The 26361-nt window shown below is 36.4% G+C and overlaps 1 protein-coding gene across 1 annotated transcript in view; it reads left to right on the forward strand.

The window, feature by feature from the left end:
* Positions 1-26361, forward strand: part of OTOGL (otogelin like) — a 160402-nt gene that overhangs the window by 93817 nt on the left and 40224 nt on the right. The window contains exons 29-35 of the mRNA XM_042947249.1: positions 1055-1174; positions 3914-4030; positions 5391-5547; positions 6227-6253; positions 17822-17989; positions 20120-20398; positions 22324-22441. Coding sequence (XP_042803183.1) covers positions 1055-1174; positions 3914-4030; positions 5391-5547; positions 6227-6253; positions 17822-17989; positions 20120-20398; positions 22324-22441 — 986 coding nt within the window. The remainder of the gene's footprint in view (positions 1-1054; positions 1175-3913; positions 4031-5390; positions 5548-6226; positions 6254-17821; positions 17990-20119; positions 20399-22323; positions 22442-26361) is intronic.

Consider the following 26361-nt stretch of genomic DNA (forward strand, 5'->3'; position numbering starts at 1 on the left):
TTCTTCACCCATATTCCTCTGCCACTTTAATTATGTATCCTCTCTTCCCTACTTTTTGGAAGTGAATTAACCAATTATTCTTCTACATCTCCCCCTTCGCTGCTGCCTCACATTGTTGGGTGGCCAATGGTGGAAGTGGCCATTGTCTTTGGATAGTTATTGTGGCTTCTGAGAGCTGAGGCACCATGGTAAGCAATGGTCATGACAGGTGCAATCCCAAGGTTATTGTCATCTTTGCTGGAGACACGGGCAGCCTTCTTCATCATCTACTAAGGGCTGCATTCCATTCACCAATACATGAAGAGAACATTCAGTTTCAATGTTTTAAGCAGGATTTCCATTGTTTTAGGAAGATCATTCTTTTCTGTACTTTTGATTTATCTCCCTCTTCTAAGTAAAGTGTTTCACATTTTTTTTGAGAAAATGCAGTGAGTAATGTTGATGTGAATAATTCATATGGCACTTTCCATAACCATTTCATAACCTATAACAACCTTTACAAATATGAAGTAAAATGTGGTTTTTATTTATTGTGTCTCATGGTGGCATGATACATGGATATTAAAGTTAACTTTTTTCTTTAGATGTTATGTTTTGCAAGTTTTGGCTTTTCAAAGTATGATCTAATGAACAATGTATTATTTTTATTGTTTCAACATTTACAGTGTTACAAAATCTTAAGCTTATCACGTGGGACTTTCATATTAAAATTTATATGTATATGGATATATACAAAATACATATGCATATACACATATATTGTAGTGTCTATATTATACTTTCCCAAGTTACTTACATTATTGTATCAATGCTAAGACAATGGTAAGAGTGGATAGATAAAATTTGGGGGATGGTAAAACGTTATAAGAATTTTAAAGTAACTTAAATACAATTAAGTAAATATGAAATTACATCATCTTGAAACATATTTATATGTGTGGAAATTCTTAAAATGTCAATTTTAAATCTTTAAAAATTTTTAGTGACTGAGCCTTTAAATGTTGAAGTGAATATAGAATATTTCATATTTCATGATAATTTTCTTTCACTTTAGAACAAACTATCAGGATTATGTGGAAACTTCGACAAATGTACTTCAAATGATATGACCACATCCAATAACTTAGAAGTGAGAAATGCCCAGGTATTTGGAGATAGTTGGGCATTGGGACAGGTAAGTAGAATATATGTATTACAGAACTTAAAAAATATTTTGGTATATTTATCATTTTATTCTCATAGGAATATTTATTTAGATAATACTATTTTATGTCATAGCTGACAACTTACTTTCACATTTACTTTCTCATGTAATTCTTGTGACAGTCTTGTAATGTTAAGGGCATTGCCTCTATATTATAGATGAAGAAATTGAAGCTCAGGAAAGTTAAATGACCTGACTAATATATGCTCAGAAAGAAGCAGAGGTGACGTTCAAATTCACGTCTTTTAATCTTATACTTTTCCTTCCATAAAGCAAAATGCTTTATCAAGGTATTTATATTTCTAATAATGTAACTTTTGTCAACTCAAAGCAATGGATAAATGAAGGCAGAATTTCTTACCATTTGTTCTCCAGACATGGCTGTGTGTGGGGTGGGAATGGGTAGGGAGTGGATTTGTGGTCAACTACATTTGGGAGCAATTTGAATAAATTAAGTTAGACATATTTCTTTTTTGAAGGATTTCTTGAAGAAGATATGTCTTAAGTTAGACATATTTCTTTTTTGAAGGATTTCCTTCCAAGGGAGGGATGAATTTGAAGGATTTTCCAACTTATTGACACAGAACCTATGTTTTTATGTATTAGTTCTGAAGGAAATAGTGTCTTATGGGTCACACTTTGAGAAATGCTGAATGAACTCCGAAAACAGAGTCAAATTGAAAATTGGTGTCATTCTTTTCTTCTACTTTCTCTTTTTAGCCTATTTTTCTTTCTAACTAAGAGCGGTATCCATGACTACAGTTTTCTGATTGGTTACTATTTGATTAATTGCTTTACCACTTTACCCAATTTACCTAATATATCTAAATTTCCTTAAAAGCATAAGAGGGGCCTCAGATAAAACATTCACCTAATTCAGTAAAATTTAAGCAGCATATTTCATTGTGGTCTAAGCTGAAAAGTACAAGCCTTTTATTTAATATATGAACTTCCTACTCTATGGAGAGATACCAAATCCTTTTTATTATGGCTCTCATATATCTTGTGGCATTTAGAAGTTTTTGGAGGAAATACCTTACATTTGTTCTTTCAAAATGAATTAAGGTATAAACAATTTATAATAATACCTAAATATTTGGATCAAAGAATTTTAGACTCACTATAATGTATATTCTTATTCATACCTAATCCAAAAATAAAAATTAAGAAAAAGTTTTTTCATTTGGTAAGTTCTATTTAGCACTTCATATTTTCCAGATTCTTTGAACCCATAAAATGATTAAAACAAAGCCTCTGTCATTAGAAATTTCAAGTCTAGTTTGGTAGTTGAGGTAGAAAAATTAACAATGAATATATGAGACAGGTAGGTGCTTTGATAGAGGTGAATGGCTTGGACTTCATTATGGTCAAAGGAAAGTTCCTGAAGAAGGTGTCATTGGGCTGAATCCTGCAAGCCTTATGGTAGCTACAAAAGAGAAGGTGATGGGTAACAGCATAGCTGGAAAGGAGAGAGCAGCCCGTTAAAAGGTGTCAGGAACACTGGTGCCTAATCGGATTTCAAGAGGTTGTATATGGCAGTTCTGGAGGGTCTGAAGTAGGCAATGGCTAGGATGCAGAGTATAGAGTGGCAAGATAGTCCTAGGATCTACCTAAAACTAGTTGGGAGGTTCTTTAATCCAGCTAGTTGTGTTAAGTCAGAGAAGATTTAGAAAACGACACAAACCTGTGAGGCATTAAAGATTAAAATCATTAGCATCTGCTGAAAGATTGTATTTAGGAATGATGAATCTGGAGGATTCAAGGAAGTCTCCTATCTTGCTGGCTTAGTGGGTGGATGCTGGCACTCTTCACTGAGGAGAGTAGATGGTGGAGAACAGTGGGTACAGGACAGAGGTGCAAAGGTAAGTATAGGTTAGGATGCACTAAAGAGAAGCAATAGAGAAATTTATGTGGAGATTTCCAGTTTTGAGATTCAAGAAAGAGATTTGGGTGGAAATACAGATTTGGCACTTACTAGAGTATACGGGTTGTTGAAGCCATGAAAAGTGTATATAGAGTGGGGAAAACCAGGTTTGAGGATCAAGCTTTGTATAGACGGAAGGGGTAGAAGAATGGGGGGTAGCAGCCAATGAATTAGGAGGAAACCCAGAAGAAAATGGTGTCACAAGGAACAAATGAGGAGAGGTGTTTAAAAAGGGTGAAGTAATATACAGAGTCAGAGGTAGCAAAAGGTTAAGTGAGATGAACACCAAAACATGGCCTTTATATTTAGGCAACTCTCATGAAGAGACAATTGATGACATTTCCAAGGTGGTTTCAGGGAGGTGGATTAGAAGAGGCAGAGACCACATTTCTGAGTCTGTGGGAGGTGAGCCTGTAGACACTTGTGCCTATACAATTTCTCAGAGAACGGCTGTGACAGAAATGAAAGAGCTGAAACTGGAAAAAGAAAGAGAATCATTTGCTCACGCAGTTTTTTAATGACCACATTTGAAACAAATTCAAAAACTGTTTACTCTCTCTGTAATATCGCCATAATTTTAACAGTATGCTTAGTTGTTAAAAAAAAATATATACACTATTAACATTGAGTTGGCTGACTACAGATGCTTTAGGTAAAACCTGTCTAAAAGAATGAGAATACAGTAGATGTGATTGTAGTGGATGGAGTCAGAATGGTTCACTCTGGTTTCGGCTTCAGAAGTCCCCCCGGGAAACTTTCTCTTCTCCCTTTTTTTTCTTCAACAGTGTGAAACCCCAAGTGAGTTATTTAAACCCTGTGAGGCACATCAAAACAAATTTCCTTATGCCAAGAAAGAATGCTCCATTTTGTACAGCGATGTTTTTGCTCCGTGTCGCAATGTGGTAACTGAATACTTTACTAAACTTTCACATTTAAACGGGTACTGCCATATCTATGCTATTTGAGATGAATGGGACAAGCAAGTTAGCTAACTATTGGCTCTTCAGGTGTACTACCTAACCATTGTTAAGAAGACAGATTTGGTAGTTTGTTTTTCTGTAGAAGAGATGCATCCAGTTGATTTACTTTCCTTCTCAATCCGTCTTATGTAACAGCATACATTTATACATAATATTTGTAGTAGTACTCTGTTCTAGTTTACCGAACATTTTGACATATATCCTCAAAGTCAGAAATGATACATCAAAGCCATAAATGTTTTTCTTCAGCGCATTGCTTCATTTCATGGGTGTTCTTCTCCTCAATCCAATGTATAGTTTAAAAGTATTAGTGGTGGGGGCGCCTGGGTGGCGCAGTCGGTTAAGCGTCCGACTTCAGCCAGGTCACGATCTCGCGGTCCGTGAGTTCGAGCCCCGCGTCAGGCTCTGGGCTGATGGCTCTGAGCCTGGAGCCTGTTTCCGATTCTGTGTCTCCCTCTCTCTCTGCCCCTCCCCCGTTCATGCTCTGTCTCTCTCTGTCCCAAAAATAAATAAAAAACGTTGAAAAAAAAATTAAAAAAAAAAAATAAAAGTATTAGTGGTGGCACATTTTAAAATGGTCTTAAAAGCATACCAAGATGGAGTGTGATTTATTCAGAAATTTAAATTTCTTTTTTTTTAAGTTTATTTATTTTGAGAGAGCGAGAGAACGAGCGTGTGCATGCATGTGTATGCACACACAAGCAGAGAGAAGAAGAGACAGAATCCCAGGCAGGCTCCATGCCATCAGTGGACAGCCAATGTGGGGCTCGAACTCACGAACTGTGAGACCATGCCCTGAGCTGAGATCAAGAGTCAGATGCTTAACTGACTCAGGCACCCCGGAAATTTAAATTTCTAAATGCCTTCCCAACATAATAATTTTCGACCCCAATAAAGTTAAAAAAAAATAAAGTATTCATAAAAATCAGTAAAAGTGCAATTGGTAATAGAACATTCTTTTAATACTATGAGAACATGCCAATAATGAAACAGCGAGCTTCTACAAAATATCAAAATGTTACTATATTGCAGGTGCTGAAATTCTATTTTTTGTTAACCCTATTAACTGTTTTGCTAGTTTTTTGATCCTACATTTACCTAATAAATCCCTTTCTCCTTTGGTCCATAAAAAGTTTTGAGATATTGAGAACTCTAGGTGGCAGTATTAGGCTGATAATGCCAAATTTTGAACCGACCAGTTAGTTTTCTTTTAGAAGGTTGAATTTTAATCAGTTATTGTCAGTACTTATTGAAATTAACTCATTTTCCATTCCATTTGCAGATTGATGTCACTTCTTTTGCCAAAAATTGCCATGAAGACACGTGTAACTGTAATCTCGGTGGGGACTGTGAATGTTTATGCACAAGCGTAGCAGCATATGCATACAAATGTTGTCAGGAAGGGGTATCTGTTCACTGGAGGTCATCCACTATTTGTTGTGAGTACCCTACTTAGAACATCAGCATCAGGTGAGAATCTCATAAAGAGATTAACCATCTTATCATAGAACAAATACCATGGAATGCATAGAAATAGGATTTCTTTAAGACAACTAAGTTTTATATTCCTTTGACAGTGCAGATAAATTGTAGTATATCTATAAAGGATTTATAAAAATAACAATTGAGGTCAAATTTTCCCTTCTGTGTCTGACTATTGTCACTTTAACGTTTGAACTATAAATTATACACCATCCTCAAATCGTTTATGACTGCATCCCCCTTATGGCTGTGAAATTTCACTTTCTGATTATCAGAAATGTATTTTTTTTTTAAAAAGGCATTTGAATTTGCTTTCAGATTCACATTTTTAAACTTTTCATTTACTTGTGTAGATAGTTAAGTCATCAAAAGAATGCTTAAGATTTTAACACTTTCAGTTGACATTTCTAAATAGGCAGATATATTTGCCTACCTATAAAATAATCTTATAAAATCTAATTAATGACAACACATCACTCTTAAAGAATTCTCTTTGCTTAGAGGAAGTTCCCAAATAATGATATCCTTCTGTGTTCTTTCAATTGGTCACTGATAAACATATAACCATATTTTGCATACATTCAGATAAGTGGTCAGATTCTTATACAGTTTAATATTTATTCTTTTATTTTTTAGCACTTGACTGTGAATATTACAATGAAGGTATGTGATATTTATTTATTGATTTATTTTTTTTCTGTTTGCTATTCTCCCTTTTTAAAAAAAAATGTAATTTATTGTCAAATTGGTTTCCATACAACACCCAGTGCTCATCCCAGCAAGTGTCCTCCTCAATGCCCATCACCCACTTTCCCCTCTCCCTCACCCCCCGTCAACCCTCAGTTTGTTCTCAGTACTTAAGAGTCTCTTATGGTTTGCCTCCCTCCCTCTCTGTAACTTGTTTTTTCCCCTTCCCCTCCCCCATGGTCTTCTGTTAAGTTTCTCAAGATCCACATATGAGTGAAAACATATGGTATCTGTCTTTCTCTGCCTGACTTATTTCTCTTAGCATAATACCCTCCAGTTCCATCCACATTGCTGCAAATGGTCAGATTTCACTCCTTCTCACTGCTAAGTAGTATTCCATTATATATATAAATCACATGTTATTTATCCATTCATCAGTTGATGAACATTTAGGCTCTTTCCATAATTTGGCTATTGTTGAAAGTGCTGCTATAAACATTGGGGTACACGTGCCCCTATGCATCAGCACTCCTGTATCCCTTGGATAAATTCCTAGCAGTGATATTGCTGGGTCATAGGGTAGTTCTATTTTTAATTTTTTGAGGAACCTCCACATTGTTTTCCAGAGTGGCTGAACCAGTTTGCATTCCCACCAACAGTGCAAGAGGGTTCCCATTTTGCCACATCCTTGCCAGCATCTACAGTCTCCTGATTTGTTCATTTTAGCCACTCTGACTGGCGTGAGGTGATATCTCAGTGTGGTTTTGATTTGTATTCCCCTGATCATGAGTGACATTGAGCATTTCTTCATGTGTCTGTTGGCCATCTGGATGTATTCTTTGGAAAAGTATCTATTCATGTCTTCTGCCCATTTCTTAACTGGACTATTTGTTTTTCCGGTGTGGAGTTTGGTGAGTTCTTTATAGATTTTGGATACTAGCCCTTTGTCTGATGTCATTTGCAAATATCTTTTCCCATTCCATTGGTTGCCTTTTAGTTTTGTTGATTGTTTCCTTTGCAGTACAGAAGCTTTTTATCTTGATGAGGTTCATTTTTGCTTTTGATTCCCTTGCCTTCGGAGATGTGTCAAGTAAGAAATTGCTGCAGCTGAGGTCAGAGAGGTTTTTTCCTGCTTTTCTCCTCTAGGGTTGTGAAGGTTTCCTGTCTCACATTCAGGTCCTTCATCCATTTTGAGTTTATTGTGTATGGTGTAAGAAAGTGGTCTAGTTTCATTCTTCTGCATGTTGCTGTCCAGTTCTCCCAGCCCCATTTGTTAAAGAGACTGTCTTTTTTTTCCTTTGGATATTCCTGCTTTGTCAAAGATTAGTTGGCCATATATTCTGGTCCAATTCTGGGGTCTCTATTCTATTGCATTGGTCCATGTATCTGTTTTTGTGCCAATACCATACTTTATTGATGATTACAGCTTTATAGCAGAAGCTAAAGTCTGGGATTGTAATGCCCCCCACTTTGGTCTTCTTCTTCAATATTACTTTGGCTGTTTGGTGTCTTTTGTGGTTCCATACAAATTTTAGGATTGTTTGTTTTAACTTTGAGAAGAATGCTGATGCAATCTTGATTGGAATTGCATTGAGTGTGGCAGATTGCTTTGGGTAGTATTGACATTTTAACAATGTTTATTCTTCCAACCCATGAGAATGGAATGTTTTTCCATTTGTTTGTGTCTTCTTCAATTTCCTTCATAAACTTTCTACAGTTTTCAACATACAGATCTTTTACATTTTTGGTTATTCCTAGGTATTTTATGGTTCTTGGTGCAATTATGAATGGGATCACTTTCTTTATTTCTCTTTCTGTTACTTCATTATTGGTGTATAAAAATGCAACCAATTTCTGTACATTGATTTTATACCTTGCGACTTTGCTGAATTCATGTATCAGTTCTAGCAGACTTTTGGTGGAATCTGTTGGGTTTTCCATGTAGTGTATCATGTCATCTGCAAAAAGTGAAAGTTTGACTTCATCTTTGCTAATTTTGATGCCTTTTATTTCATTTTGTTGTCTGATTGCTGATGCTAAAAATTCCAAAACTATGTTAAACAACAGTGGTAAGAGTGGACATCCCTGTCATGTTCCTGATCTCAGGGGGAAAGCTCTCAGTTTTTCCCCATTGAGGATGAGATCAGCTGTGGGCTTTTCCTAAATGGCTTTTATGATGTTTATGTACGTTCCTTCTATCCCGGCTTTCTCGAGGATTTTTATTAAGAAAGGATGCTGTATTTTGTCAAATGCTTTTTCTGCATCTATTGACAGGATCATATGATTCTTATCTTTTCTTTTATTAATGTGATGTATCACGTTGATGATTTGCGAATATTGAACCAGCCCTGTGGCCCAGGAATGAATCCTACTTGATCATGGTGAATAATTTTTTTTTATGTGCTGTTGAATTAGATTTGCTAGTATCTTGTTGAGAATTTTTGCATCCATATTCATCAGGGATATTGGCCTGTAGTTGTCTTTTTTTGCTGGATCTCTGTCCGGTTTGGGAATCAAAGTAATGCTGGCTTCATAGAATGAGTCTGGAAGTTTTCCTTCCATTTGTATTTTTTGGGACAACTTGAGAAGGATAGGTATTAACTCTGCTTTAAATGTCTGGTAGAATTTCCCAGGGAAGCCATCTGGTCAAGGACTCTTATTTGTTGGGAGATTTTTAATAACTGATTCAATTTCTTCACTAGTTATGGGTCTGTTCAAATTTTCTATTTCTTCCTGTTTGAGTTTTGGTAGAGTGTGGGTATTTAGGAATTTGTCCATTTCTTCCATGTTGTCCAGTTTGTTAGCATATAATGTTTCCTAGTATTCCCTGATAGTTGCTTGTATTTCTGAGGGATTGGTTGTAATAAATCCATTTTCATGCATGATGTTTATCTATTTGGGTCCTCTTTCTTTTTGAGAAGCCTGGCTATAAGTTTATCAATTTTGTTTATTTAAAAAAAAAAAAAAACAACTTTGGTTTCATTGATCTGCTCTACTGTTTTTTTTTTTTTTTTTTTTTTTTTTTTCCGGATTCTATATTGTTTATTTCTTCTCTGATCTTTATTATTTCTTTTCTTCTGCTGGGTTTGGGGTGTCTTTGCTGTTCTGTTTCTAGTTCCTTTAGGTGTGCTGTTAGATTTTGTATTTGGGATTTTTCTTGTTTCTTGAGATAGGCCTGAATTGCAATGTATTTTCCTCTTAGGACTGCCTTTGCTGCAACACAAAAGGTTTGGATTGTTGTATTTTCATTTTCATTTGTTTCCATATAGTTTTAAATTTCTTTTCTAATTGCCTGGTTTATGCATTTGTTCTTTAGAAGGATGTTAAGGAACATGCTTTTGGAGGTTTCCAGACTTTTTCCTGTGGTTGATTTCAAATTTCATAGCATTGTGATCTGAAAGTGTGCATGGTGTGATCTCCATTCTTTTATATTTAGTAAGGGCTGTTGTGTGACCCAGTATGTGATCTATCTTGGAGAATATTCCATGTGGACTTGAGAAGAAGGTATATTCTGCTGCTTTGGGATGTAGAGTTCTAAATATATCTGTCAAGTCCATCTGGTCCAATGTATCATTCAGGGCTCTTGTTCCTTTATTGATTCTGTCCATTGTTGTAAGTGGAGTATTAAAGTTCCCTGCTATCACCACATTCTTATCAATAAGATTGCTTATGTTTGTGATTAATTGTTTTATATATTTGGGTACTTCTGAATTCGCTGCATAGACATTTATTATTGTTAGCTCTTCCTGATGGATAGACCCTGTAATTATTATAAAATGTCCTTCTTCATCTCTTGTTACAGCCTTTAGTTTAAAGTCCAGTTTCTCTGATATAAGTATGGCTACTCCAGCTTTCTTTTGACTTCCAATGGCATGATAGATGGTTCTCCATCCTCTCACTTTCCATCTGAAGGTGTCCTCAGGTCTAAATGAGTCTCTTGTAGACAGCAAATAGATGAGTCTTTTTTTTTTATCCATTATGATACCCTATGTCTTTTGATTGTAGCATATAGTCCATTTACATTCAGTGTTATTGTTGAAAGATATGGGTTTAGAGTCATTGTGGTATCTGTAGGTTTCATGCTTGTAGTGGTATCTCTGGTACTTTGTGGTCCTTGCAACATTTCACTCACAGAGTCCCCCTTAGGATCTCTTGTAGGGCTGGCTTAGTGATGATGAATTCCTTCAGTTTTTGTTTGTTTGGAAAAACCTTTATCTCTCCTTCTATTCTAAATGACAGACTTGCTGGATAAAGGGTTCTCGGTTGCATATTTTTTTCTGTTCATCACATTGAAGATTTCCTGCCATTCGTTTCTGGCCTGCCAAGTTTCAGTAGATAGGTCTGCTACTACACTTATGTATCTACTTTTGCATGTTAAGTCCCGTTTATCCCTAGCTGCTTTCAGAATTCTCTCTTTATCCTTGTATTTTGCCAGTTTCACTATGATATGTTGTGCAGAAGATCGATTAAAGTTACATCTGAAGGGAGTTCTCTGTGCCTCTTGGATTTCAACATCTGTTTGCTTCCCCAGATTGGGCAAGTTCTCAGCTATGATTTGTTCAAGTACACTTTAAGCCCCTTTCTCTCCTTCTTCTGGAATTCCTCTGATGTGGAGAATGTTCTGTTTGATCAAATCACTTAGTTCTCTAATTCTCCCCTCCTGATCATGGATTTTTTTTATCTCTCTTTTTCTCAGCTTCCTCTTTTTCCATAATTTTATCTTCTATATTCACCTGTTCTCCCCTCTGCATCTTCAATCCACGCTGTGGCTGCCTCCATTTTATTTTGCACCTCATTTATAGCATTTTTTAATTCATCATGACTATTTTTTAGTCACTTGATCTCTGCAGCAATAGATTCTCTGTGTCTTCTATGCTTTTTTCAAGCCCAGCAATTAATTTTATGACTATTATTCTAAATTCTTGTTCAGTTATGTTGCTTACATCTGTTTTGATCAGTTCTTTAGCTGTCACTTCTTCCTGGAATTCTTTTGAGGAGAATTCTTCCATTTCATCATTTTGGCTAGTTTTCTGTTCCTTATAAGTTTTAAAAGCTTGTTATGTGCTCTGCACCTGCGAGCACTCCTATATTAAAGGGGGGTCATACACTTTTCAGGGCCTGGCCCTTCAGGGGGTGTTTTTTGGAGAGTGTTTACTTGCTATCTGTTGTTGTGACTTTGGTTATTTTATTTCCCTACTCATAGTGATGTTTTGGACCCTCTACCAGGTGTGCTTTGACTTGTTCCCTGAAGTAGCCTTGGAAAGGAAAACAAACAGACAAACAGGAAACAAAAACACACAAATAAAACAAACAAAAATTAAAAAAGTAAAAAGTAAAACAATTCAAAAGCAAAAAACCAGAAACACCACCTACAAGTAAAGGACAGGGTGGAGGCGGTGCCAGTGAAAGAGCACATACAAAGAGAGAAATGACAGGGGTGGGGGTGGGGGGAGAAAAAATAAGCATTGATTAGGCAGAGAGACTGAAAGACTTAATCCAGAGAGAGAGAAAGGAAAATAAGGAAGGAGTCGGGGGCGGGGGGGGGGGAAGAAACAAAAGATACAGTTACCCAGACAGCTAAATTATATGGCTTGATTATTCCAGAGAGAGAGAGAGAGAGAAAGGAAAGTAAAAAAGAATGTGTAGAACATGTATCAAGAGAATGGATTAAATATGTCTGTTTAAACAAACCAATAACCAGAGTAACCAGCCTAGAGGAGGGAAGAGATAAGAAGGAGAAATGGAAGGGAGAATATATCTATATATCAAGAATGGTCCTAGAATTAATCCAGACAATGCAGCAGTGCTGGTCTGGAGGAGGGGCCATCTGGTTCCACAGCGTCTATCCTGCTCCAGTAGACACACAGTTACCAGGAGCAGAGGGGCGTGGTTTGGTGTAGGCTGGTCCCGACTCTACTGTGAGCCCCTCCTTGGTGGTGGTGGTGGTGGGGAGAAAAATGGCGACCCCCAGTCACTTCTTCACAACGTGGTGTCCCAGATCACTCCTTTGAAGCCAACCTCACTGTGCCACGGGCTCAGACAAGACTCCTGTGCCCTGGCACTTGGCTGGGAATTAAACTCCCGCTCTGTGCGCCCCGGTACTGGGGAAGCACCTCTCCATGCTGCCCGATGTGTGGTCCTGGCTCGTTATGTCCTGTGCTACAGCCCTTCGGGGGAGGGGACCAGTTTCTCCTGCTGCAGATTGCACCCCTGACCTACCACTGAACCCAGAGGTGGCTCCCCACTCCCCAGGTGTGAGAACAGGGCAGCCAGCCCCAGTCCAAAGAAAGCCCTGCAGTTAGAGATGGGATCCTTCTTTGTCCCAGTTGGAGGTTTTTCTCTTGTCCAGATAATCCTCCTATGCTTCCCCAGCTGCTCTCTCCTCCATTCGTCTCTCTGCAGAAGGGGATCCTCCCTTCTGTGCCTACGTGGCCCATTTTACCTCCCCCAGTTCGCAATCATCCACCTATGGTCCATCAGGTTGTCCCAGTTTCTCCCTGGTAGACTCAGTCTCTTTTCCTCCCAGACTCTTGGGGTACAAAGTCCTTTGGCTTCAAAGGACTTCCAAAACGCTTCTTTGTTTGAGAGACGCTGGGAAGTATGGATCCTACTTCTCCAGCATGTTTGTTGCTTGCTCAGTATGTGACATTTAAATAAAGACAATTAGTATAATATTCTATGGAATGTCTTTTCAGACTAAAAGTTTTTGAACAACATGTCTGAGAATAATAGTTCATGATATATAACTCAATGAAAGCCTTTAGTTTCTAAAATTTATCTAAATTTCTAAGTATTTGCATTAAAATTTACTCCCTGTAAAATAAAAAGAGCATGTAACTAAATTCCCAGCATTTAGGAGGCCTTCAATAAATGGTTTTTGTATGTCATGAATGAATGAAGTAGTGAAGTTAGCCAATTTTTTAGGCAAAAAGGATGAAAGACATATACCATTATTTTACCATTAAGTATAAATATAAACATTATTCAAACATTATGTTATAGAAATAAAAGAAACAGGAAACAGGGGCACCTGGGTGGCTCAGTCAGTTAAGTATCCAAGTATGGCTCAGGTCATGATCTTGCAGTTTGTGATTTTGAGCCCATCGTCGGGCTCTGTGCTGACAGTTCAGAGTGTGGAGCCTGCTTTGGATTCTGTGTCTCCTTCTCTCTCTGCCCCTCCCCTGCTTGCACAGGTGCTTTCTCTCAAAAATAAAAATAAACATTTAAAATAAAAAGAAATAAAGAAACAAACTCTAAGTGTGGATGATAAAAATATAAAGAATTTATTTAGTCATCATGGTAGGCAAAAATAGCTATGTATTATCAAAATGATAATTTATTGATTTAATAGTAATAATGGATCTCTTCTAGCCCACAAAGCATCCAAATTTGCAGTGAGAAGTCTAAGAGGAGGTGCTATGTAAAAGTAAGTCATAAATATAAGAAGAGACAGTGTTATAGCCTCAGTGAAAATGCCAGATGATGGCAGATTTGGAGCCTGCTTTTTTGTCAAACCTATTTAATGAGGAAGGCATAGCCACTTAAACCTGCTTCAAACAAGCAAAACGATCTAGGAAGGTGTTCATTGGGTCAGTGACTGGACAAACTCTGGACTCATGATGAGATCAATTAGAGAAATAGTCATAGAAAAACTGGGCCATTACAAAAACCCCAAGCAACTAATCAAAGGCATTTTTGGTGACTTACCGAGCTGGGGAGAAATCTTTCAGCTATAAATACCCAAAGAATGCCAGATAATTTTAGAGAAATAGAGATGATGGATTAAAAGGAAAATTGACATTTTAGTTTTTGATGGTTTTTGTTACATTTATGGAAGTTTGATGTAGATAAAAATCCAACATTAAAAAAAGACAGTGATAGTTAAAGAAAATATAAACCAAAATTATCTCCTGTTGAGGATTTTACACACACACACACACACACACACACACGCACACACACACATTCTACATCAATCCTTTGGATGTCATGCTTAAAATGCGACTGATTCTCTAATATTAATGACAGTAATAATAGCAATAGCTTTTATTGTGTTAACTACTTTACCTTTATCATATAATTTAAGCTTCAGAATATGCTTGTAAGGTATTATTAACACTTTACGGAGGAGGAAACTGAGGACCAGAGGGGTTGAAAAACTTGCCCAAAAGTCACTGAGCTAAAAATGTAGTAAACTGGAATTTGTAAGCGATCTGAGTTCAGAATCAAGGAGCTTGACCTCCATGCTACACTGCCTAGTGTATGGTTAATGCATCCCAATCTCAGAAAGGTCACCACACGCTGTTATGGGCTCTACACAATGTACACAGACATCAGTTTGAAAAAATGCTCCAGTGACTTCCTCACTTAAGAATTCCTGCCTCCCACAGTTCTGCTGTAAAAATCTCCATCTGTGCCTTTTTACTTTCTGGCATTCTTTCTGCTGTCCTTTGGATCCTGAAGCAGAATTTTCTATGAATATTGAATTTCTACCTTTTGCTACTTGGTACATTTTGCTTTCTGTCGACAAGTCTGCTGCCCTACTCGTGATGGTTTTTTCCAATGTGTTACAGAATTCTTCAAACCAGTTCTTCTGGTGTCATCTATAATACTATATTGGTAATATTCAGAGGGTAAACATGGGCATTTAGCCTCCATGAGACACTGATTGACTCAGTGGAGTGATAGGGGAATCTGTTTCCTCTGATCACAGTAATAGGAAAAAGTATTAACCCACCAAGGAGAGTAAGAGTTTGTAAAAATAATGCGATGAAGATAGATGATTGGAGGGGAATATAGAATTGAGATTGTTGATAGGCGTCATGAAAAGATTGTTTTAAATGACTATTCTTAATTTGTTTCACCCCAAATAATTTTATAGGTATTGTAAACCTACCTACTCTTCTTTGGATATTCACAGCTGGTATATTTCTTCCTTTATTTACTATATACTGGACACTGTGTTATCAAGATACTTATTAATATTTCAAGCTAATGCAGGAATAAATAATTATGATTCTTTAAGAGGAAAATAAAAAAAGTAGGAGAATTCAGATTTAATAGTTGAGATTATTTCAATAATCTTTAACACAAAGACTTTATGTAATATCTTCATGGTCATTTTATGGTCATTTACAAGCAAACATAAAAAGTTTATTTTTGTTATTTCTGTCAGTGAGCAAGGACTTCAATATTCCACTAACAATTGTTATGACAGTTGTAAGTTCAGAGTGATTTTATTAGTAGGATATACTGAATATTATGTTTGAATAATCACTGCAGAAAATGATTGCTTTTAGTAGGTGGTGAATACTTCCCTCCAAAGAAAATTAATGATAAAGTCAATGATTTTGTCTCAATTGCTAGTGAAAATGCATGAAGACATGATATCCAGACCCAAGATATCAGTCAACTGGGAGACAATTCAGAAGCTTTTGATTTCTATACAAATGAATTTCTTAGATGTCAATTGTCTCTTCAGGGACCTATGCTGTGGGGGAAAGAAGATTTGGTTTAGTTGTCTATTTCCTTTGTCCTATTATGTTGAATATCCATGAAGGTGCTTCAATCCCTCAAGTTGTAGTTTTATATGTCTTCTTTATTTTGAAGTGTACCTCATTATAATTTACATACTTATCTACTAATTTGTACATTATTTACATATTTATACAAACCAACATATTTATAAATTCAAATACTTTGCATCTTGGAAGTTTATGTTGTTCTTGTCTCTCTTAGAAAATGAGCCAGCAGGCAGTGGAGACTAATGATACAGTTTTCTTGGGGCACCTGGGTGGTTCAGTAGGTTAAGTGTCTGACTCTGGATTTCAGCTCAGGTCATGATCTCACAGTTCATGAGTTTGAGCCCCACATCAGGCACTGCGCTGACAGTGTGGGGCCTGCTTGAGATTCTCTTTCTTTGTTCCTCTCCCATTTGTGTGCTCTCTCTCTCTCTCTCTCAAAATAAGTAAACTTAAAAAATGATATTGTTTTCTTTGGTTATTGTAGATTTGGTCTCATAAAGAAACACTGTGCATGGTATGTATTTGTAAGAGCAGTGAGGAGTCCATTGCTCTGGGTTCATAGAGAGATTCTCCACTGTATCTGCTCAGTCCCATCTTGGTGGGGGCAACTTTCTTCAAGTTTCCAACTCTACTCAACATGTTCAAATTCCTGATGAAATTCTTTTTCTTATGGCTTGTAAGGGTCCCTACCTGCTCTGTGGTGATGTGTCTCCAGTCAGTAGAGGGGTCAACACTGGAAGATAACTTATCTCAAGTCTCTTGTTTCTTCTCTGGGTTTTTATGATGGAAAGTTTGTCTTTTGCTCTCCTTTTTGCTTCAGAGACTTTTGACCGTCTAATCTAATGATCTTTCCCCTTCCCTCAAACTTTGTCTTCAGTCCTGAAAGAGGAAAAAGCCCAGCCCTCAGATTTCTTTAGATCTTTTTTTTCCCTCCATCTTAAGAGTGGGCCTGGGTGAAGAAAATTTTTCTTGAGATAAACATTAGAGGAAAGAAGGAAAGTTAAATTCACTAATAGTGACTAGATTGATCTTTTATGATAACACCACATATATATTAACATTTTGCATAACCTATAGCATAAAAAATATACATATGCCTATGTAAAGTATACAGCTGGTAATTATATAACTTAATTTTGATGATTCAGAAGAAACTTCATAGTCTTTCTATTATATTAAGAACCTTAAGTGAAATTGAGATTGAGTTGAAGGTAAACTGAACTTATCATCTCAAAACCTAACTCATATTTTTGTTTTAATATCAGTGAACTTATTTATATATATGTCTCTTCATAAGATAAGGTTTGCAGGAAAATTAGTTTAATTGAGTTTCAAGTTTGGTTCTACACTAGTAAGTTTTTTACTATAGTAAATCTTTTCTACTTCATATGTAACCATTTAAGAGAAACATGCATGAGAAACAATAGCATAAAAATAAAAAGACTTTTGACTTCTTTGTTGAGCTTCATCCTATTTTCTTTTTTGTAGATATGCCTCACTGGTAAAATCAGTAATTCTCCACACAATAAAGCATTGTATAGCATGTCTGTGAATTCTGTTTTCATGCAATGCAACCTATTAGGGAGAGCTGATTTTTAAAAGACTATCAAAATCCCAGGCCATCAATAGAGATAAGCTTGTGTTTATTGAGAATTGATTTGAATCATGGGCTATTAGAGTGGAAAGTTACCTAGAGAAACTTGTTCATATATATAGGTGAGAAAAACTGAGATCCAGAAGGCTGAAGCCAATCTTCTAAGGAGCACTGTTTTACATATACATATACATGTGCACATTCATGTGTATATATATATTTTAAATTACATAATCTAAATATGTATATATTCTAATTCATTATATTATTTTTGAAAAAGTTCAGTTATTTTATTAATGATAAATATTTAAATGCACAATATTTTTGGAGTATTTCTTTGTTATTAAAATTTATTCCGCTGAAATGACAGTTTAAAATGTGTAACTCCTATGCCAATTTATAATTCTCTTATTTGTATTGAACTAGGGCTTGGAGAAGGACCATACATGCTGGCAAATTATGGACAGAGTGGCCTTGTTCTGGGGGCCAATATGACCAGTAGAAGCATTTTCTCTTTGCGAAGGGGTAGTATTCATGGCAACTTGTTTTTTAATTTTATGATCACTCCAGGCCTTTTTAAAGAGAAGGCATCATGTAAGTATGATTTCCAATTGAAAATGGGAATTTTATTTTCCCTTTACATTTTTTCATTTATTCATGCAGTAAATAATAATTTGGGATCTAATATGTTTATGACATTTTTTAAGATGTCCTAAAGGAAGTAAAATGAAATAAGACACTGGTAGGGCACCTGGGTGCCTCAGTCAGTTAAGCGTTTGACTCTTGATTTTGGCTCAGGTCACGATCTCACAGTTTGGGAAATTGAGCCCTACATTGGGCTCTGCACTGACAGAGTGGAGCCTGCTTGGGATTCTCTCTGTCCCTCCCGCTCTCTGCTACTCCCCTGCTCATGTGCTCATTCTCTCTCTCTCTCTCTCTCTCTCTCTCAAAAATAAGTAAATAAATATAAAAAATAAGACACTGGTACATGAACCAACTATCTCTTTTGTATATAAAATCTTCTCTTTGTTTATCTGTTGGCATACATATGTATTAGGGTGGCAATTATTTAACTAAATTTTGGGTCCTACATAAAACACAACTTAAATTTTCATAGTAGCCATCACAGACTTGAATTAAAATTTTTGAAATTTTGATTTGATCACAAAAATTAAATACTATGAAAATAAATCAGAATCTAGACGGTCATTGAGACAGCCTGTTACCCTATATGGCCTTGTCTGTCCTGGTACCTGGTCCCACATTTACTGTTTTGCATATGCAGATCACTATTGGTCATATCCACTTGGCACCCGTTCCAACTGGTGGTTAGTGTCCCTTTCTGATCTGGTGATGCTCAGCCTACACCAGTTATACTAGCCCTATGTAGAATCATGCACGAGGTGTTGTATGAGCTTTGAAAATATTTGTTACATGAATCCAACCTAACTTTTATTTATTCTGAGAAATCTTCTGATTTTCTAGTTAGAATGAATTGCTTCTTTCTTGTGAAAAGAACTCCCTTAGGTCTTTTTAATCTGTGAAAACACCTATCACAGTCTGCAGTTCCAATTTATATGTTAGTCATATACTTTTCCTCTGATACAGAGTTCATTTATTCCTTTTTGCATCTCCCAGTTCTCAGCAGAGGGACTTACAAGTTTTAAGATACAATCAATGCCTTTGGAATCACCTATTGGACTTGAGAGAGCTCTTCATTTTATGATTATAATAATGTTTTTAATAGAAAAATCCTAATGGACATAAACTAAAAAATTAAAACCTAAAAAAATTAAGGCCTAAGAAATTAAACCTGAAAATCTCAATTTTAAACCTTTTTATATCAGGGCACCAGGGTGGCTCAGTTGGTTAAATGTCTGACTCTTGATTTCGACTTCGTTCATGATCTCACAGTTCTGATTTCAAGACCTGTGTCATGCTGCTTGCTGACAGTGAGAAGCTTGCTTGGGATTCTCTCTCTCTGCCCTTACCCCACTTACTCTCTCTCTCTCAAAATATAAATAAACTTTAAAAACAACAAAAAGCAAAAACCCTTTTATATCATGGACTTTACAGATATAAGGAAAAGTTCTAAAGCATATAACAAAAAAGGGATGACATTTCTCAAGTGTTTTGTAGTTGTTTGTTAGCCATTTGATCATCTATTGGGAAATAGACAATAATGTTGAGCAAATAGTTTTTCTTAATTCAGCAAAATCGCTTGCAAGAACATTGCCCATTGAGAGCTCAGTGATATTGAAATTCAGAGACATGCCTAAATTGTTCTGTTTCCCTTTTCTTTTATGTCATCCAATTTAACCATTTATAGATTTTGTGCATTTGAAAATGTTAAAGCTTGCAAATACAAATACGTGTCCAATTAATCACTGAATTACTTGTATGAAATTGTGCATTCTGGGATCCTAAGTTGATATGTCTTCCCCCCACCCAAGGACATGAGAAATTATTTAAAAAATAGAACTCATTGAAGACTGATTTTTTTTGAGCTGTCACTGTTATTCATTACTCTAAGATACTAATTTTCCTTTTAGAGATCTTATAATTCATTTCTGAAATCTTTCAGACTGGTATTAATTATATATGGCAGTTATGCAGTTCTGTTTTTGTCCCGTTGATAAATACATTTTATAATGCTCATGTTGATGATCTGCTCTCTTCAGAGAATCCAGTAAGGTGTCAAACGCACTGTTCTATGTTTTACAGCATTGGCTCTTGTTTCCTTTGAATCTGCTGAGAGGCCAAACTATTTTCTCTACGTCCACGATGATGACAGTCTTAGTTTGGAACTGTGGCAGGCAAATTCGGCCTTTCATCGGAGAGCCACATTTTTCCACCATCAGGGGCTCTGGATTCCTGGTTACAGTGCTTTTGAGTTATACAGCAAGAAAGGCTTTTTCATCGTCCTTACAGATTCTAGTGTCAAAGCATCAAAATATGATGATTCTGAAGAATTCAAACATTCAAGTAGCTTCAGCATAGAAGGTATGGGTCCTGAGATCTTCAAAAGGAGAGTCCATAGATAGTTTACGTTATGGCAAAATGTTTATCAAATTTTATTTTTTAAGTCATTCTTAAAGGAGTACAAGTAGATCAAATTGTATGACTTTGGGTAAGTTTCTTAACCTCTTTGTCCTTCAGTTTATATGAAATTAGAATGGAGAAAATAATAAAACCTACTTTATAGAGTTATTATATCACATAAATTAATTGGTAAATTCCTTACAACAGCCTTAAATAATGTTACTTTTAATTATGGCTCCAATTACCACTTTCAGTGCTATCTGAACTTTGGAAATAGAGCTTACTTGTATCTCTTGGGTTTACCTCTAGTTTCCTAGAAGGCAACTTCTCAATAACCTGATTCTTAATGATAAAGATGGCATATTTATCTCTGTCTTTTGAATAATAGGATATCTGGTTCCACTGACCTCTGGAAGATTTCTCTTGTTCAGTGGAAGCCTGATTTTATTTCTAGAAATCCTTACAGTTTTATAGCTATTTATAGCCGTTGAATTTTCTGAATTGCAGAGAGGAATCTTCACTGACTCATCTGATGTTTAAAAGTCATGATTTGTTTTCAAAACCTAGGAGCTTGACATATGCTTTGGCTATCCCAAACAAACTGTTTCATTTTAACATTTTGTTTCTTTCATTAATTCACCTGACTTTTCTGTTGTGGATAAATTTCTGTAAACTGCAATAGTCTTTGGATTTTAAAAATTCAGATGAGCTTCAATTTTTTTCCTATTAAAAAGGGTTCCTGTACTCATGAGGAAAAGAGTCACTGACATATCAATACCATATTTTTACTTGAGTTTCCTTGAAAGTTGAACATTTGATCCTCTATTTCCCCTGCAACCTAGAAATCTACTCCATTAGAATCAGACCCAGTGGCTCCACGTGAGTTTTGGACCAACTACTGCCAATGGCATCATCAGAATCTCAGAAAATGATTTTTGTGGGCTTCCTAAAACCAGGAAACTCTAGGAGTCTACTCTAGTCTTGGAACCAATCCTCTCTCAGGATCCACAATTCTAGTGACCCAGCTCTAATGGCCATTCTAAATTTTAGATGCATAGATGCCTTCCAAAAGGTTTTATTTTCCTACCTGTACTTTGGAATTGCATTCTGTACCCAGAATTTGAGAAACATAGCCTCTACCCTGAACTTTCTCCTTTATGGAGCGCTCTTCTTCAGAGTTACTTTTGGACTGCTACTTACAGACTATTCTGTGATGTGGGAAGGGAAGAGTACTAGTAATTTGCAAGAGAAAACTCTTTAATCAAGGGAGATTTTATAACTGTAAGCATGTATTATTAAAACCCATTCATTTATTTTTGTCATCAGATAATATTTACCATGTACAAGGCAATGCTCTAAGTTCTACAATAGGAACAAAGGTGGAATGCTCTCCTTAGTTTTGATATCGGGAAACACATCTTTGATCTTGCTGTTTTCCTAACTTGGTAGGACATTTGGTCCTGCTGAGTCTCAATTTCTTCATTTGTGAAATGAAAATAATACTCAACAGGCTTGCAAAGATAAAATAGAATAATATATAAAAATTACTTTGCAAAAAGTAAAATTCCAATCAAGTTTTGGTATTATTATGATATATAGATCAATGAGAACCCACTAAATATAAAGGGAAAAGATTCAGAATCTTTCTGCCTTCTCCAACTGCTGGATTTTTCAAATCTTTGGAAAGTAGACTAACATTTAGATATTCAACATAACCATGAAACACTTTGATCACTAAACAATTGTAATGCCTTTTTCACTTGTCCTACCTTTTCTAGAGCATTATGGTCAAGGAGGGGTCAAACCCAGAAGACTTGTTATCATAAATCATTATTTTTTAAGATGTACATTAAAATATTTACAATCTAAACTTTATTTTTCCCCAGAAATCCAGGCAGCAGTGCCCTACAGGAGGATGTGTGAATGGAGATATGAACCTTGTGCCACTCCCTGTTTTAAAACATGTAGTGACCCTGAAGCACAAGCGTGTAAATTTCTTCCACCGTAAGTCATGCGTAACCATTAAATGAGCAAATTCCAGCATTAGCAGATTCTTATCTCAACCCATTTTTTAGATCAAAAAAATTCTCAAGAATAATTTGTGCATGTTCTATAATTATTAAGGAATTCATTTCATTTTATTCAAGCAATAGTTATTGAGGGTGTGCTATGTGCCAGGAAATCTAGCTGTTGTGGAATCATACTGAACAAAGCAGACAAAGTACCTGCCCTCATGCAGCTTACATTTTGTTGGGTTAAGGCAGAGAATAAACAAATAAAAATATAAATATGTAGTATAATACATTGTTAGATGGAGATATGTGTTATGAAGAGAAATAAAGGAAAGTAGGGGAGATAGGGAGCATAAAGCATATGTGTATCTTTGCTAATTTACATAGGGTGCTCATGGAAAAACAGATGAACAAGGTAGTGTGTGGTCAGAGATATAAAGGAAGTAAGGGAACTGGCCATGTGGATGCCTGGGGAAAGAGTCTTTCAATCTGAGAACAGTGCAAAGTCCTGGGGTAAGAATTTGTTTGGTTTATTTAAATATAAACAAAGAAGTCAGTTAGTTGGAGCACAGTGAACAAAGCTGAGAGAGGTAGGAGACGAAACCAGAGAATCATAGTGGTGTGCAAATCTTACAGGGCCTGTGGCCCATTGTGAGTACTCTGTCTTTTTCTCTGAGCAATACCCTGGTATATTTTTAACAGAGAAGTGACATGATCTGATTTATGTTTAAGATGTCTTCTTGGCTGTTGCAGTGACTATTGAGGAAGGGAAGGACAAGGGCAGAACTGGTCAGTAATTCTGACAAGGTATGAAGGGGATTTCACTAGGTTGGTAGTCCTGGAAGCTATGAAAAATGTAAAGATTCTGAACATATTTTGAACTTAGGGCTGTGGGTTATACTGTTGGATTTAATATCTTTCTATGACTGAATAATTTCACTTAGCATAATACCCTCTAGTTCCATCCATGTAGTTCAAATGGCAAGATTTCTTTTTGATTGATGAGTAATACTCCATTGTACATATATATACCACATCTTCTTTGTCCATTCATCCATCAGTGGACATTTGGGCTCTTTCCATACTTTGGTTATTGTTGATAGTGCTAATATAAACATTGGGGTGCATGTGCCCCTTTGAAATAGCATACCTGTATCCCTTAGATAAATACCTAGTAGTGCAATTGCTAGGTCATAGGGTAGTTCTATTTTTAATTTTTTGAGGAATCACCATATTTCCAGAGTGGCTGCACCAGTTTGCATTCCTACCAGCAGTGCAAAAGAGTTCCTCTTTCTCCTCATCCCTGCCAACATCTGTTTCCTGAGTTGTTAATGTTAACCATTCTGACAGTTGTGAGGTGACATCTCATTGTGGTTTTGATTTGTATATCCCTGATGATGATTGATGTTGAGCATTTTTTCATGTGTCTGTTTGCCATCTGGATGTCTTCTTTGGAAAAGTGTCTATTCATGTCTTTTGCCCATTTTTTCACTGGATTATTTGTTTTTCGGGTGTTAAATTTGATAAGTTCTTCATAGATTTTGGATACCACCCTTTATCTGATATGTCGTTTGCAAATATCTTTCCCATTCCATTGGTTGCCTTTCAGTTTTGTTTATTGTTTCCTTCAGACACAGCGTCTCTTTCAAGGATTTCACAGCCTTTAGGAAGAAGACAGAAACAAAAGCTGATAATGACAATACAGTGGAAAGAGGGCCAAAGCAATAATGAGGACAACAATTAGCACATTGTGGTCTTTATAGTGTTACTCACACTGTGCTGAGTGCTGTGAAATGGGTAATCTCTTTATTCCCCTTTTCCAGGGAAAAACCCTACAGAAGCGCAGAGAGGCGACACATTTTGCACTACATCACACAGTCTGTAGGCAGTGGGCAGGGTTTTGAACCTCTCCTGGATATGATGTGCAATGGGAGCAGAGAGAAGGGAAGGAAGCATTTCTATTTACTTTCTTAAAAATAAGAACAGCCAATTCTTTCTGGAAAAGAGACATCTTCAGCATTCACTTGGACCTCTCCTGTTCACAGCCTATTTCCTGCCTCTTCCAGAGCCATCAGGAGGAAGGCAAACAACAGGGGCTCCATAGTGAGGAGCTCATAGGCAAGGAAGGAAGGAAGAAAGATCGGAGAGCACGACCAGCCTGGCTCAGGAGGAAATGGGCTATATTTTGAAGTGGCATTTGGCTACTTTATTACTTTTTGTGGTATGACCAGTCTACTAGGTGGCTGAACCCAGATCCTCAATGCTTCCTTAGTTTGGTCTATAGCTATTCCAAACCTTCTCTTTTGTTATAGTTAGGATGCAGAGAAGAGGCTCAGGATAAACCTTTGCCCTGGCCAAGCTGTTTCTTTCTTTCTTTTCCTTTTCTTTTTAAAAATATGTTTAATTTTGAGGGAAAGAGAGATACAGAGTATGAGCGGGGAGGGGCAGAGAGAGAGGGAGACACAGAATCCGAAGCAGGCTCCAGGCTCTGAGCTATGAGCACAGAGCCAAACGTGAGGCTCGAACCCAAGAACCATGAGATCATGACCAGGGTCAAAGTCAGCACTCAACTGACTGAGCCACTGTGGCCAACCTGTTTCTTATCTCTATTGCCATCTCTATCTTCTTTCAACTCCTCCCTTTGCCCTGCACCAAGGTGCCTAATTATTGTTCCTCCTTGTATTTGCAGCCCTGAAGAGAGATTCAAATACTGAGCTGGGGATTTAACAAAGCTCTGCACCCCTCCGCCAAGTCCCCCACAGAACCACCACCCTTGTTCTAGATAATTGCAGTTTTCTGGCACATAGCAAGTGTTAAAAATAAAAATATCTAGTGGAAATGAGAACTTCTATGAGAAAAGATGCCAACTAGCATACCATAGAGCCCATATGTAAATACAGTTATTTCTGTTATGTAATATACCTATTACAAGAACTGGTCTGCATCTGAGGCATTAATTTATCAGTCAGAAGTTGAATAGATTATCAGTTGTGTGACAAAATAAAGGGGAATCTGCCATGTGCAGCCATGAAGACATTTTAAAGGAATAAGCTGAGTTTTGCAAAATATTTTAAGAAAGTGGCTGTGGTTTTTGACTTGCAGAAAACAACTGCAAAGTAATTGAGTTACGCAAAATTGATGTTTATTTAACTTAATGATAACCAACTGGTCCTAGTCTCTTCAGCGATATAGTAACTTTAATTTTTATTTTTTGTTTGACAAAGTTTAGAGTAGAGTAAGAACATCGTATACCACTTAAAGTTTTATTATTCAAGTCTACTTTATGAAATAAACAATTGGTCACATAAGCCAAACTGTTTATGTAAAAAAATCATCTGTGAGGGAGATATCTAAGAGATGGCTAAATGTGTCTCATGTTAAACAAGAAATTAGCTTTTCTTGTTTTTTAAAGTGTTGCCTGGATTCTCTTCCATGAATTAGTGTCCTCTGGTGGCAATACCTACCCCTAGTACCAAGTTCATTTTCATCTTGAATTGGAAAGAGTCCTTGAGTATTTTTAAATCAAATTCTTTACAGAGGTGGCAGTTGGAAATGTCTAAAAATATTTACAATATTATTACTACCTCCTAGTGTATTTGAGAAGCAGGTAGGCAAGGCTTTTTATAAAAATGTTTGCATTAATCCTCTCTAGTAAGTATGAGTGAAATAATTGTACACAAAAGATTACATTTATTTTCTTTGAATCAGAATACATTGGACTCTGAGCCTCAATTGGACAAGAAGGAAAATGTGACCTCACTTATTATATTGGCTTCATTCCATTAGATAAAAAGCATTCCAGATGGTCCTTCTTGTCTTTGGCCCATGATATCCAAGCCATCCGTAGCTTCTTTAAATTTGGGACTCTTTTTTTTTTTTAAGCTTATTTATTTATTTTGAGAGAGCAAGAGA

This window comes from Panthera leo, chromosome B4 (genome assembly GCF_018350215.1).
Source record: "Panthera leo isolate Ple1 chromosome B4, P.leo_Ple1_pat1.1, whole genome shotgun sequence".
Taxonomy (NCBI): Eukaryota; Metazoa; Chordata; class Mammalia; order Carnivora; family Felidae; genus Panthera; species Panthera leo.